The sequence below is a fragment of the Melopsittacus undulatus genome, chromosome 3 (genome assembly GCF_012275295.1).
Source record: "Melopsittacus undulatus isolate bMelUnd1 chromosome 3, bMelUnd1.mat.Z, whole genome shotgun sequence".
Lineage (NCBI taxonomy): Eukaryota > Metazoa > Chordata > Aves > Psittaciformes > Psittaculidae > Melopsittacus > Melopsittacus undulatus.
The window spans coordinates 73,351,150-73,366,832 of record NC_047529.1 but is presented as its reverse complement, the minus strand read 5'-3'; the positions used below and the strand labels follow the sequence as shown (position 1 = coordinate 73,366,832).

Sequence of the window (15,683 nt, the reverse complement as noted above, 5' to 3'; positions counted from 1 at the left end):
AGCAACCGGTACTCAAGAAGGTTGACCATCCCTCCTCACAGGACACCCTCCCTGAGTATCTTTTGAAGAATTAACATTGGGCACAGTTTTAACATGTTTGATATGGCTGTGGCAAAATGCCATTTGGTGCAGTCCAGTAAGCACTCACATGTCCCCATCCTCCATGAAACCCATGCAATCCCCCCTTCCTGCTATTTTTTTCTCAGCCCTTCAGACCTCGGAGATTTGTTCTTCTACTGGCCTTTTTGGTGAGGCTTTGAAGCTGCTCCAAGACTTGACCCAATGCATGTTTGTTACATGCCCAAAGCACACAGTCCCTAGTCCTGTGACAGGCACATAGTTTATATGCTGAGTTTGCATTGCTGCTGGGCAGTGGGATGACATGATGAGATGTGCATAGATCTTATTGTGAAGAAGTTTTTCTCCACAACCAAAATTTTCACGTGTTTATTCAAGGCATGTGATGGGGAAGCCTTCATTTTGGCCATCTCAGGGGTGCATTTCCAGACATGGAATGGGGAAAGATCCAGGTGTATGGGTTCTGAGTGCCATTGCTGAACTGGGCCCAGTACAACCTGGTTGGAAGACAGGGCACAACTGGAATCAAATGCTCGCTAGATGGCCATTAGGAAATATGCACTTGTTTAATGCTGAGCTTGATGTCAGCAAGCGATGGCTTCCTTGGTAATAATGTCACATTCCCATCCTCATGTAACACCTTTCTTCCTTCTTGTCTGCATGAAAACTGCCCAAAAAACTGAGGAAGTTGTCCATTTCAACTGCAAAGCAACTTACTGCAAGCTTTTCGTACCTGAAGCGGCTGACACCGTTAGTGTTGCCAGTGTTGGTAAACATTGATTTGCCTATCTAAGGAACAGTGAAGAGAAAGATGAGGTTCAGACACCCAGGCAGGGTTTAGGAAACTGCAAGAACCAAGGTTTGGTGGGAGCCACTAAAAGGCGAAGCGCCAGGCAGACCACGGTAGGGTGAGTGGCGGGACACGGGCACCTGGGACAGAGCCAGGAACGGGGCCGGGCCCCCCGGGTCCCGCACTCCCTCCCCTCCACCGCGCCCGTCACACCGGTCAGGGCCGCCGCCGCCAGGCTTAGTCAGAGGAATGTGGGTGGGACTCCCTCCGCCCCGCCGCCTTAAAAGCCCTCTCGGATCGGCACGCACGCACCGTCCCGTCCCGTCGCGTTGCAGCGTTCTCCTGTACCGTACCCGCGGCTCTCGCGCTCGCCGGGTGTCCCCGCCGGCCGGGCAGGATGGTGGCTTGCGGCCTCGCCTGCTGGAGATGCCGGTGGCTCCTGCCTCTGCTGCTGGGCCTCGCCATCATCATGGGCATCATCGCCCTGGCGGGCAGGGGATGGCTGGAGTCCGAGTCCGAGCCCTACGTGCAGCAAGCGTCGCTCTGGGAGAGCTGTACACGCGGCGAGGAGGACCTCAACTGGAGTTGTGAGTCCCTCATGGACTATGGTGAGTGATGGCTGGGAAGCAGGGGGTGCCTTGACATGGATGGTCTCCCCACTGCTGTTGTGGAGCCGCTGCTTTCTGGGATGGAGTTCCCCTTGCAGTCAGTGTTAGAGCTGTTTTAGGGCTTAAACCAGCAAAGAAATACGGGTCTAGACCTTCAGAGCAATCTAGTTTGAGTCAGATGGTCCTTGAGGTCCCTTCCAACCTGTGAAGTCAAATATTCAGTCTCTTCTATTGGTACAACAAAAGTAAGACAACCAATTGGCCACAAACCCCTTCCTTACCCTGCTTCCTTTTGCCTACCTGCTGATGTAAGCCTCAGCAGCCTGACCTGACACTAGCCATCTCACCTCCCTTGTGCTGCTGGACTCGCCGATTGGATAGTGAGCATGGAAACGTTTGTGCAGAGTGTCCGGTGGAGAACCACACCTGGATAATAGTAAAATAATTTTCCCCTTGGCCCACCGGAGTGATAGAGCACCTTACGTTAACCCTGCCTTCCCAAGGGAATGTGGCTGTTAGGACGCCTCCTGACCTACAGCTTCAAATTGCCTGATGTGGATTTGCAGGCTGGAAAAAAAATGCTGTTTTCTCTGTATATCCCTTTATTGGGGCCTAAATCAGGGGATAATGGTGCCTCTGTTTTAACTTGCTGAACTTCCGTATCATGAAGTTCTGTATGCTTCTGTATCTGGCACTACCAGTGTACTTACTGCACACTCCCAGTTTCTGGTGTTTTGAGGGGACTTTTTGTTATTTGCTAGAAGATGTGGGTCTGATTACATCTGCTTTTCCCTCAAACAAAATATTTCTGGAGAAATAAGCAGACCCGCCTTAAGATCCTGGATGAGAGTACTCTGGGGACTGGGAAGCTGGAAGGATATGTTTCAGCTGGGAGAGCTGGGACTGCTTCCCTGTGCAGATCTCTTGCCGCTTCAGTGCTGCAGATTGACTTCCAGCAGCTTTTCATTGCAACACTCATGCGTGAGCTGTGTCCTGAATGTATTGTAAGATCAGTGGCTTTGTTCTCCAGCCAGGTGATGACTGCAGGTTATCTTGTAGGTGGCAGAAATCTGGCTGGAGTGACATAAATATTTGTCTCCCCCATTAGACACAGGAAAAGCTAGTGCAGAACTGCCGAGATTTGCATTGCACAGGGAAGAAGTGCTGATACACTTCTGCTTTCTCCTGTAGTGACATGGCTGCTCATGTCCCTGAGTGCTGATGGGTGTGTGCTTTGCATCAGCCCTAGGCGTTGTGGGGCAAAAGCAACTTTATGCTGTTTCTTCTAGTTAACTCTGTCAGAGAAAAAGAGTATCCTTGACTTCACTCATTTAAGCCTGGCTTGTTTAACCCAAAACTCATTTAAATCCTTGGCTTATTTACACCAGCTTCACATTGCCTCTTCTCTAATTTTCATGACATCAATGCCACTGTCTACTCGAATACTATTTACATCTCAACAGGATATGAGTTCAAGTTTGATTTATTTTGTTCCCTTTTTTCTATGTTAATGCCATCAGGCTCAAAATAGGAGAGGACATTTACAAAGGAAAAAATGCCTACCAGGCATTTACAGCATTGCTGCAGGAAAATAAAAGTTAATTAATTGAGATGAATAGCTTGTGTTTTGCTGCTGTACTACTATGTAGTACTATGTACTACAGTAGTACTATGTACTACTGTACTTTAACTACTATGCACTAAATGTCCTGCACTTCTCCCGATGAAATGAAAACTTCAGAGTGGATCCCCATTAATGGAAAGCTCCATTAGACAGTTTCTTAATTGAGCTGCACACTAAGAAGTAGAAGAGAAAAAGCAGATGGGTAACTCATTTTAAATGGGGGGGAAGGGCAGGAGCAGGCAAAGAAAGATTTGCAAATATAAGTGTCTTCTCAACTGCATTGTTTCTAAACACACACTTGCAAATGCCACATGAGAGGGAAGAAGTGCAGAAAAAAAAAAGAGTAGGATGTCATTCGGTAGGGAGGTGGGAAAGGGGTTTTGTTTTGTTTAGAGCTCCATACTGGTTTGTGTCTGGGAAGTGTCCTGCCTGGCAGCACCTGTGTATTATCAAAGTGTTGCAATGCAGAGCTGCTGTGCTGCACTAGAATATGACTCAAGATGACTTAGTCTGGACCACTGCAGGTTTAAACTGTTGACTGTGTGTTTAAACATATAGGTAAGCTATCAGATGTGACAAAGATTATTTGCAATGTGGTTACTTGGAGAGGGTGGTTGTCTTTAAAATGATGAAGCTCTAAGTTTAAGAGCAGTACAGGTGCATGGCTGTGTCCTCCCAGTGCTTCTGAAGCGCTTGCTCCTGTCAATTTGAATTATCACTGTAAAAGATAGGTGTGTACTTGCAGTAAATGTGATGCCACAGAGATTAACTCTTTCTTATATTCCTAACAGCCAGTTGGTATTTATTAAACACACAACAGCCAAAGTAAAAAAAGGGAAGCATTCATCTGGATCCTTAGTAAGTGCCAAAAAAAGGGGGGTGGAGGGAAGAGGTGGAACTTAGAAGTAGGAGCTCAGCTTTTTTGAATCATGTTTTATTGTGGCTGTGCCACTATGCTTGTGTCCTTAGAAGCTTGGACTTTGATACCGCAGGTTATTGGTGAAGCTGAGTGCATGTGTTAACTTCTGTAGGGGGCCACAGAAATAGAGGAGGATTGTTACAAGTACACTTACCTTTTCAGTGTGCCTCTTCAGGCATGCTTTTCTGACTTACGGTGTCAGGATAGTGTCAGCCAAGTGCAGGTGCTTGGAAAAGGATAATGGCAAAGGTGTAGCAGTTGGTGTCCCTGGCTACACCCAGAAAACGTTTATTGCATCTTCCCACTAAAAGATCTCGGCAACAGGAGAGGCTGGTGTCCCTTGCCAGAGGGCTTTGCTGGCCCCTGGGCATGTACACTTCAGCTGCTAGTAACCTGGAGATGTTAAAAGCTGGAAATGTATAGGACTGTATAGGACTGTATAGGACTGTATAGGACTGTATAGGACTGTATAGGACTGTATAGGACTGTATAGGACTGTATAGGACTGTATAGGACTGTATAGGACTGTATAGGACTGTATAGGACTGTATAGGACTGTATAGGACTGTATAGGACTGTATAGGACTGTATAGGACTGTATAGGACTGTATAGGACTGTATAGGACTGTATAGGACTGTATAGGACTGTATAGGACTGTATAGGACTGTATAGGACTGTATAGGACTGTATAGGACTGTATAGGACTGTATAGGACTGTATAGGACTGTATAGGACTGTATAAGACTGTAAGCTCACTTTCCTGAGCTCCCAGCAGAGCCTAGTGGGTTTGTACCAGTGGGTTTTATTTAATAGCTTGATAGTAAGCAACTGCTTTTCCTGCACTTCTAAATCTAAAACAGAATTGTGATTCCCAGTGCTGATTCCCAACCAGCCCTCCCATGAACGTCTGATTCTGGGCTGTCCTGTGCTTGCAGTGGGTATGCACATACCTTTCCTTCACCAGTCATGCTACCATGGAAATTTGCACATTCTGTGAGCAAGAAAAATATTGACAGAGCTCTCTTGCTTGCAGTCAGCTATTCTTTTGTTCCATCAGCAAAAGCAAGTGTATTGGGGCATTCTATGTAATGGACTGTCAAGGCCAAACAAGAATTGCTACTGTCATTTATATACAGAAAAGTATTATAACTGCAGTGTAAAAACATGCCTCATCTATGCATATCATGGTAAAAACATTTACCCTAAGATTCCAGGTATTCACAAGCTAACAAACTAGTTTCTGCTTTTGTAAGTAGGTGAACAAAGACGAGAGAGGCTTTTTGCTTCAAATTCTATGGCAGTTCATCTTCCTGATGGACTGTTTTCCCAGCCCCTTTATTAATTTCTAAAGGGAAGTCTAGACATAAATATCCTACACTGTAGAGCATCCATCTCCTTCCTGGTAAGGCTGAGGCTGGATAAAATCAAGAAATACACCTTATGCTAAGGTTCTGTTGCTTGCTGTTTTTTAATTTCATCATATTAATGGTATTCATCATTAAATAATCCTGACCCCTCCTAGTTATTTGCACAATAACATTCGCAGCTTAGTTCCTTTCCATAGTCATCATTAATCAAGCTATGTAATAAAAGTCTTAATCCTTCCTAATAATTATAGACCTTCAGCCCCTGAACAGTTTTCTAATGTTCTTTCAGTACCACCTAATTGATAAATACCTTTCTGCTGATTAGACACAAAGTACTTGACTCTTGTTTGAGGCAAAGTTGAGCTAGGGAACACTAATACCTGCAACTATTATTCTTTTCTGTTTTCCTACTTATGCAGCCCCAAATCATTGTGGTGGTGTTGTATGATTTCATAAATTGACATATTTGTGCCTATTTTGAGTAAGAAATGCTCTCCCTGCCAAATGAAGGGACCTGGGAATCTTTGGAAAAACTTTTAATTCTGGCTAAACGTCTCGTGATTACAAGGTACTTCTGAGCACAAACCACCTAGAAACTGAAGCTGATCCTTCTTTGAGTGTGAGCAGGTCACTCCAGTTCCGAAGGCAGCAAACAGTGAGAATGTAAACCAGCAGTTGGGAGCTGTAGGTGGAGGATCTTGCAGAAGGAGACAGGAGAGCTGTGTGCCTGCAGGGGGCTTGATCAGCTCTCGGGAGTCTTTGGGGAGGAAAGGAGCTGGGAAGGCCAGACTTTATAGGGATGGGGATCCTGCACAGAGAAACGGCGATTTCAGTAGGAGCCCTGCAGCAGCCCCTCTCCTGAAAGCTCTCCCTGTTGATGGGGGTAACAGTGGCTTGTGCGGGAAAGGAGCGCAGCCGGGCTGCACCCAGTGCGCAATAAGGGTGCAGCCTCCCACCTGAACCTCTCCCATCAGTCACCTATTAAAAGACTTACAGTTGGGTTTTTTTTTGAGTTTTTTCTTATGTTCTTTGTATTTTCCTATATTTTCTCTTGTTTCCCTTATACTGTGCAAATATACTCAAGTCCAAAGCTTTTTGCTGCTCCTCCTGTGACTCCTACCAGTCCTCCTGTGGCTGTTTGATGGCTGTTGCCTAGTCCAGACCAGAGTAGATCTATTCCATGCTGTGGCCAGTACCTGTGAATCAGTTTTGTCATTATCAGCCCACTGATAACTGCTGCTGGAGAAGATAATCCAGCAGGAAAAAGAGGGGAAGATACAGGGTCACCAGCACTGAGCTTTGTCATGTGTGAGCACAGAACCCATTGAATTTCATAACAGTGGTGCCTCATACAGTCCTGTTTTTGAAGAAGCAAAGCTGGGCTTGATATTAACTTCCTGACAAGATCTCCTACAGCTGTGTGTTGTCACTTTCATATAGTCAGAGACAAGAAAATAAATCATTATGAGTGGAGCCAGGGCTGACCTGTATCTAAAAGCTTGTTATGCTTGTAAAGTAAGTATACAGGATATGGAAATAGCAGAGAGCACTGGGGTCTTTCTGGCTTATCTCCTCCAGTCATTTTTGTGTTGCACCAGCCTCAAGGTGTCTAACCTGCAGGGATATTTGAATTTGCAACCTAAATTATCAGGCAGATGCTATGCTTGGCTTTCTATACTGTTCCAGCATATGTAATGCTTTTGAAAGGGAATGTGCTTTGATAACTAGGTATTTCTTCTCGCAGTTGTGCTTTTTTTCTTAATAGGGCAAATATCGATAAATAACATTCCTAGGTCATTTACTCTGAATCAGTTTTCCTGGGCTGGCTGTATGTAATGGTTAACTATCCCTTTGTATTAGTTATCTCTAAATAAATCCTATTGTGGAGACAATACCCAGTACCTGTGCTAGGTATGTCAGAATATTTTGTATTAAAAGATTTTATCAGACCACTGACGTAGCTTTAATCTCCAGACACTCATCAGGGGTCCTCCCTTCTCACCCCGCAGCCCTGTTAGGGAAGGATTAGGAAACATCCACAGCTACCTGAAGGAGAAGGAATTGGAAAAGGTATTGCTGTCTTGAATAGCTTCAAGAAGTAACAGGGGAAAGAAAAGCCTTTTCCTTACTCTTTCTATGCCAGCATGACTGTCTTCAGGTGGTGGAGATGAGATCTGGCTGATGGATGGCTACTGTATTTCATTTTGCTATGGGGGTAGGGGGAAAGAAATTAATTGAGACTGATCTAATGAAAATGGCTGTAAACCAGTGCTTTGCTTTCAGAGAGTAAATTGATACGTGTAGTAGAGGTGTCTGAAATAGTTTTACAGCATTCTCTGTCTCAAATTGCTGTTTCCCCATTTATGTAACTAGTATGTGACTTAAGGTGCAGGATTTTAACTCTTTAGGAAAAAGTTCTCCTTCTCACTGTCTTTTTCCTCTTAGTTTTTGCACAGAGACCTGAGGTCTACATTGAAAGCAGGGTGTCTGCAGTTTCTTCAGCTGTGTGGGAACAGAGCTCTGATGAAAGAGACTTGATTTTTTTAATGTTCTGACCTAAATCTTGCTGCTTTCTTTATTCCTACATTAGAGGGAGCTCGGAATCTGGTCCTACCCCTGTCTGAATATGTGAAAGTAGAAACCCACATTATGCAGATGTAGGAAGTGAACTGTTGATGACAGCTGACTGGAAAACAAAGCACTAGCCCAGTGGTTTAGTCCATGTGGGCAGGTATCCTGCCTCCGGGGCAGGAACACATCTGTTTGTGTTGGGCTCACCTGAACTCCTGCTTGGTTGCTAAAGAGGACAAGGTCTGCCCATAATGAGTGCCTTTCCACAAGCCTCTGGCAGTATGGAAAGGGGAATGCTGCCTGTTTTTCTGGCAGGTTGTCTTACCTTTGCTGTCCTGGCCTGTAGTGGATGAGTTGTGGTTTCTGGTGCTGCCCTCCTGAGTAAGGCCACTTGCTTCATGCTTGAGCCTCTTCCAGTCTGCAGTTGCTTGATCCTAAGGATCTGCACTACCTGGTTGCTTCAAATATCAAAGTAATGATTCAAAGAGGACTCTTCCACTTTACCTCAGTCTCTGCTGTTTCTCCTCTACCTGCTATATTTTAGCTCTTCCTAATTTCTTTTCCAGCTGTGAATATTTATCTTCAAGAGCTTTCTCTTTGTCATCTCTCACTTCAGCTATTACAAATCTATTTCTTTTTGGTCATGCTAATTTTGCTCCATGTGCATTATACTTGTCATAAACAGGCAAGAATCTGTATGCTGACAGCACTGTTATTTCCCAGCATTATCTCCTGTGGTGGTACACTCTTGCCTGCCTTTGTACTTCCCCAGGCATGGAAGTGGTTTTGTAAACTTGAATGTTGAACAGGAACAATAATGATCAAGTACATTCTGAGTGGTTGTGTCCTATCTGCTCAGGTATCTGTGGGTCTCTTACAGATACAGAGTTTGGAGGTATTATCTCTAGTATCATGCTGCACTTTATCCCTCTTTTTAGCAGGACAGGTTAGTAGGTGGGGAGTTCTGTGGCTGCTCCACCAACAATTTCTCCTCTGCAGCTGTGCACTTTGGAGGCATCCAGTGTTGCTTTGACACAGGACAAGCTTCTTACAGTAAAGGATTTCAACAAAAAATCATTAAAGGAAACCAAAGCCCTGCAGTGAACTGCAGTTCAGTGCAGTGCTGTGTGTAACATCTTTCTTGTTTTCTCTTCAAGGATGGGGGAGAGCAGCAGCTGCCACCTACCTTGTGGGCTTTGTGATCCTGGTCATTTGTTTCGCCCTTGCAGTCATCGCGTTCTCAATTGAGATACTCCGCTTCAACTTTGTTCGAGGAATTGGAGGCTTGCTCTTCGTTGTTGGTAAGGCTGAGCACAAAGGCAAGGTTATTTTAGATGTAAAACAAGCTTAAGAGGAAAACATGATAGGTAGAGCTTCCCTTATGAAGTAAGCTGCCTTTTCTGGTTTTTGTTTCATTTTTATGGGGAACAAAGGAATATTGATGTATACTCTAAGAGGATAATGGTTAGAGAAGCTCCAGTGGCTTTTGTCAGTTAGCACTTTCTCAAAAGCAGTATATGGAGGCAACCAACACCTCTGGCCCTGCATATCACATGGGATCTGAGAGCCCTGGGCACTTTCCACCTTCCCAAGGGGAGGAAGAGTGATTTGGCTATGGTACAAGTGGGTGGTAACTGGCTCTGCAGGGATCACAGTTGCTGAGCTGTTGCTGAGCTGTAGGACAGGGCTAGTCACAGCATGCAGGTATGTGCCTTAACAACCTAGCAACGTCACCCGCAGTCGGATGGGGTGGGGATCTGCCTTGGCCAGAAGTCATTTACCTCTGTAAAAATGCAGATCTGACTGTATGACTGCAGCTAAGCTTTACATATCTTAGAAAGATATGCAGTTATCTCCAGGTATCTTTTTTATTGGGAAATGTAATACATTCTTTGTTATTTATTCCTGCTTTTCTTTATTTCTCTCTTCAGCTGCATTCCAGATCATAGGCTTGGTCATCTACCCAGTAAAATTCACTGAAGAAATTCCGCTGATGGGAGATAACATGTTCAGCTGGGCCTATGGCTTTGGTTGGGCCAGCACTGTTGTTGTAATAGGTTGTGCTTTCTTTTTCTGCTGTCTTCCCAACTGGGAAGATGAAGTCCTGGGAAACATCAAGCCTACCTATTACTACTCCTCCCCAGAGAGAGCACCATACTTAAATTGAAAGATTAAGTCCAAGTACAATTGACTGTCGAGACAACAGAGGAGTGCCTCTGATGTAAATTTGGTGTGAATATAGGAGGCTGAAAAAAATCTACCTTGTTTCTCCAGAGTATTTCTTACTAGCCCTGGCAATAAATTAGTAAAAACATTGTCATCATTAAGCAAACATTAAGCAAATAGCTTTTACCTAAAGTATTATTTACATATTCTCATGTCGATTTTATTTGGTTTACTTGCTCTTTCGTCTCCCAACTAATGAGTCATCCTTATTTTATTCAAACACTTGCTTATGAATAAAGATACAGTGTAGAAAGGAAGAGGAGGGATTTTAAACAACGCAGAGGGACTTGCAGGTTGTTTTGTTTTCACCTCTGACAAAATTGCCTTAAATGGAACTAGAAAAAAAAAAAAACAACAAACCCTTCCAAAAATTCTTTTTCTACAAAAATCAGTCCCAAAGAAGAAACTTCCCTGAGACTATCACAGTCACTGACTGCCTAAGAATCTCTTCTCATTCCGGTTACTGGACTATTGTTGACTATTAACCATTTGAATTAAGGGGAAAATAAATAAAAATTTATTTTCCACCCATTGGTGCTGTTGGATGAAGATCTCTAAAGCATAGAGCTGGTATGTGTAAAACAGTGGCTAATGTAACCGTGGTGTGTTTGTGGCTGCTGCAGGACTCCTGTCGGAGCCACATACAATTTTAGTTTACATTGTCGTAGAGAGTCAATAAACGTTATACCAAATCATGTTTTTACATGGATTTTGAGGGATGTTGGTTTAGAAAATACAAATACCTTTGAGTGGAACATACACTATCCTTTGTCTACTTTTAAATTGTAGTGTTTATCAGCTGTGCTTTGAAGGAAAATTTTGACATAGGTGCTGAAAACTTCCAAAAGTTTCTGAAGCACACTGTAGGTACTCCAGAGTTTAGTAAACTTGGGACTGCTTTGCGAGTCACTAAGGATAACAGGTAAATGTAGAAAAGCAGTTCTGTGAGCAGTTCATGTATGCAAACTTCATACAGACACCCGTCTCAGAAAGTAATCGGGCTGGCTCCTAGTTTCTGTTTCTGGAGCCAGCTATTCCGGAGACTTCTCTGTATTGGTCATGGATCTGCAGCAGCTTACAGCAGGTTTAATTATGGTCTATCTTTGCCAAGAGCTTTCTTCATCTTGGGAAGAAGAATGAAGAGGCTCATTTGTGGAGCTCCTCTTGCAGCTATGGAGGAAGTAGCTCTAGTAGAGACAGATTCAGAGGGGGGATACAGATGAAGTGGAAGGCAAATGCTGTGTCTTACTCTGTAACAAGCAGCTGGGGAATTACTTCCTACTATTGTGACTCTGGCACTTAGGAGAGGGTGTGTGGGTATGTGTATTCATGCACACGTACAAAATCAAACCTACAAAGCATTAACCAGCATACTGTAAAGCTACAGCCATTTAGAACTAAGCATTTTCAATGCCCAGTATTTGTTCTGTATATATAACTTTCAATTTTGTAATACCTATTTTAATTTGGTAGTTCTATATATTGCATATGATTCTATTATGGAAAAGCCATGTGACTTCTGAAGGTCCCTTCCAGGCCTGTATTTTATAACTTTACAGAGCATAAATGTCTACGAATTTCAGAACTGTGTTACAAGCTCAGTCATTGCATATATAATCAACTGTATTTATGATTCTCAGTGAAGAAGAGAATCCTATGGTTAATGGATTAATTTATGGTTAATCCCTTCCCCCTTTTCTGTACAGTACTGGCTGGTGGAGAATACTGTGTTGACTTACCCGTATCATGAGTAATGATAGTACCTACTTACCTATTTCCTAGTGAATTTGAAACACAGCAGAGAATCCCAAGCATGGAAAATCCTTGCACAGCTAAAGCTGAGAAGGAGAAAAGACATAAAAAATTGGACACCCTTCCTAATGAGAGGGAGGATAGGTAACAGGGTTTAACATAAGACGTCTTTTTTATGTTTGTTTTTTTTTTTGGTAAGCATTGTCATTACTTGTCAAAAAAGCACAAATGTAAAATAAACTTGGCTTTGAATATACCGGGAGGGGTACAAGCATAACCAGCATGTTACACGTTTAAGATGTGTATGACAAAGCTATTGCAAATAGTCATTAATTACTCCCAAGTGATACTCATATATGTGGCAGTCCTTTCAAATATGGTGGCTTAATTAAAACTGGTTTAACTGATGGCTGTAGAAACCTTGTGCTGTTTGTGCTTCACAGATTCATTTCATAAGATCAAGCAAATAACCATTCTTTCCTCCTCTTAACATGAGTATCAGTATTTATGAAGTGTCAGATTAATAAAACGAAGTTACAGACCTCACGTCCAGGATTCAACAACTTCATTTTCCAGTCAAATAAGCTTGAGCATTCATTGTAAAACATGTCTGTGCATTTCCACTGGAAGTGTCAGGCATAAAAGAACTCTTTATGAAGTCAAAACTTTTCTCATGCATCACAACTTGAGGGGGAACTCTAAACATTTCAAGTGTGCAACAGCCTACAGGAGGTCTCAGATGTGGGAAGCATGTTCTTTGTTTATCAAAACTGTGCAAGCACCTTTCCTATGCTGATCAAGAACTTTAAATAGTGAGAAAAAGAGAGTACCTGTCTGCTATTTTCTGTGGAAGGCTGCACTTCTCCTGTGATGAGAAACCTTCCCATTTTTAATCCTGGATCATACATGGCCTGCAGATAGCCCTGTGCTAGTCTCATTCTGTATCCTGTACAACTCTTTCTTTCTGTGCTTTTACAGAGAGCAAATTTTCTGTTAGCCACTGCTGTCTTAAAGCAGCCTGCAGCTTGTGATTTCCAGAAAGAGGTTCACTATTCTGTTTTTTTTTCAGCTGCACTATTCCTTAAATGTCTTACTTTTAAAACACACCACCCTGGATGCTGGCAGCTTGCATGTGTTTCTTTTGGTTTTGTGTGTGGGTCCTCCCCCCACCCCACACTTAATTACTCTTAACTTTAATACAATTAGTGATAATATTTTTGTTCCTTTTAGATTTTCCTAGATGTTTTGAAGACAATGGGAGGGTTTCTATAATGACGAATTTTTTGCCATGAAGAACATTTGTATTCTTATTTACCTTCCAGTCTGTATGCAGCAGCAGCCTAAATCTGTGCTCACTAAAATCCACCGAACAACTCCAGTGAGCTTCAGGCTGCAGGGTAGCTCCTTCTAATCCAACCCCTGAGAAGAGGGAGCAGTTTAGAAGATTCCAAGCACACTTGGATCTTGACTCAGGCGGAATTTTGAGCAATCAAAAACGTGCATGGCTGGATGCTAGGGAAGGCTAATTCCAGCTAGCCTGAATGGGATGATTAATGATTAATGCTTCAGTCTCATGGATATAGGAAACAGCTGCCACACCCCATTGGGATTTTGTATTTTTAGTTGATGTAGCGAATGACTCATTTTTTTAGGCAATTCCTTAACAAGGTAAAATTCTCCAGAAGTATTCACCTGCTGTTAACATCCTGCATCTAAGGACTTTGGGCCTGAAATACATACATAAATCAAGACAGTGTAGTAAATCATTCAAGGTATTTTTTTTTTCCTGGGGAGAGGGTTGTTATGGTGATAAGCACTATAGAAACAAAACCACCCACAAGCTGAAAGGAAAGGTTACACACACAAGAAAAAAAAAGAGTTGCTGAGATAATTGAGCACTTATGAATTAATGATGAGCCATATATCAATGGAAACTGAATGCTCTAGGAGACACACAGCAGTCAAGGGAGCTGAGGTACTGGTTTCACAGTGCAGAGCAGTGGAGCTTACTGGCAATATGGAACAGCATCCTGAAAAAAAAGGTGTTTCAGTGCCAGCTGGTGAAGCAGCACAGTGAATGTGGGAGATGATACTCACAATTTCATTATACAATGAAGTATAATCAAATTTAGAGGATAAGTTTGCAAAAAGTAGGGATGTTGAGTTTCTGAATGCAATTCCTGTAACAGGTGTTGGTACAGGAGTAGCAAAATCCACGTGCAATGAATGCACAGCATCTGGGATATGCCAGCATTACTTCACAGGTGCAGCAGTTTATATGTGTGGATCCCACTGACCAAGAATATGTTGATTTTTCTGTGCACATGCAGTGTACTTGTAAGATGGGTCCAATATATCCATGATGCAGGTCTGTGCTGGTAAAGTAAGCAGTCTTTTGTCTGGGGTTTTCTGGTGTCCACAGGTGTGGGCCAAGCCACTCCAGCTGTAGAGCTCCACATCTAGAAATTCCAGGCAAAAAAGCCAATGCCCTCAAATTTTGCCTCTATAAAATTCTATTTAAATTACTTGGGAGTTGTCATAATAATCCGAAGTTATTTTATTATGACTGTTGAAAACCTAAATTTAATAAGGTTGAATTTATCATAAAAACTGTAGTGGAAAACATGCAGACATATCTAGAGCTTTATAATACAAATATTGTAAGTATAAACAACATAAATACATAATGATGCATGATAAGCTATATGCATTATGTATAATTAATATAATCAATAAATAATTAATAGAAATATTTCCATGAATTATATTCTTTGTAGATATATCTTTGCAAGATTGGATAATATTTACTAGAAGGAGTGGTGTGACTGATGCTTTTTATTTATTTATGGAAAGGTGGGCAACATGTACTATTTTCCACAGAGATCTTTGTGAATACAGAATATTTTACAAGTACTAAGAATTGCTAAGCATCAAGGGGACACACTGGAAATCAGTGTTCACTCATTTTGAGAGAGCCCAGAAAGGTTTGGAGTGAGCACTCACATGGAACTGTGAGCCAAAAAGCCATCTAACTCCCATCCTTCAGTGTGGTGCCCTGGGAAATGGCTATGGATTAAAGTAAATTAGTTGACTGCCTTGGTCTTGAAGGCATATAATTGGGTCAGGAGCTGACATGTAGCCATTACAATCCCTTTTCAGTAAATTGCCTGTTTTTAAGCTCTATTTGTATTAGTAATCCCATAGCACAAGAAATAAGCAGATCTTACTGTAAAAAAAAAAATTTAGATGAATTTTGACAACTGGAAATTAATTTCTGCTCTGTTTTTAATGGAAAGACAAAACAATTTGCAAAACAAAATTTGGGGAAATCATAACTGACATTTTGTATCAAGACAATAGGAAAAGTTGAAAATGTTGATAGGAGACCACCATGTTCATTTCAGCCCGCTTCCCAAATCAATTCCATATCATACTGAAGTAATTTCCATATAACTTTTTGGTTTCAGTGAGGCCCTACCTTTGGTTGGAGAATTTCAAAGTGAAAATTCATGGCTGAAACTCTTAAAGGTATGCCTGGTATGCATGTCTTATCTGTAAATCTCAAAGTGCTGAAAAGAAGTAGCTGGTGCTGTTCCCAACTGAAGCATAAGGCACAGTGAATGAAAGCTATTTCTCTGACACAGAAATGTAAGTAAAAAATGTGTGGTACCTGGGAATTACCTATGTAAGGCAGATTATATTCCTCTCCTAAAACAGCTAAGGCTAGGATCATAACATAGGACAACT

At 42.3% G+C, this 15,683-nt stretch overlaps 1 protein-coding gene across 1 annotated transcript; it reads left to right on the top strand.

The window, feature by feature from the left end:
* The first annotated feature begins 1,167 nt into the window (after positions 1-1,167).
* LOC101874377 (p53 apoptosis effector related to PMP-22-like) lies at positions 1,168-12,482 on the top strand. The gene is made up of 3 exons (XM_005154770.4): positions 1,168-1,476; positions 9,116-9,259; positions 9,890-12,482. The coding sequence occupies exons 1-3, from the start codon at positions 1,266-1,268 to the stop codon at positions 10,123-10,125; spliced, it is 591 nt and encodes a 196-aa protein (XP_005154827.1). The 5' UTR covers positions 1,168-1,265; the 3' UTR covers positions 10,126-12,482.
* Positions 12,483-15,683: the final 3,201 nt, after the last annotated feature.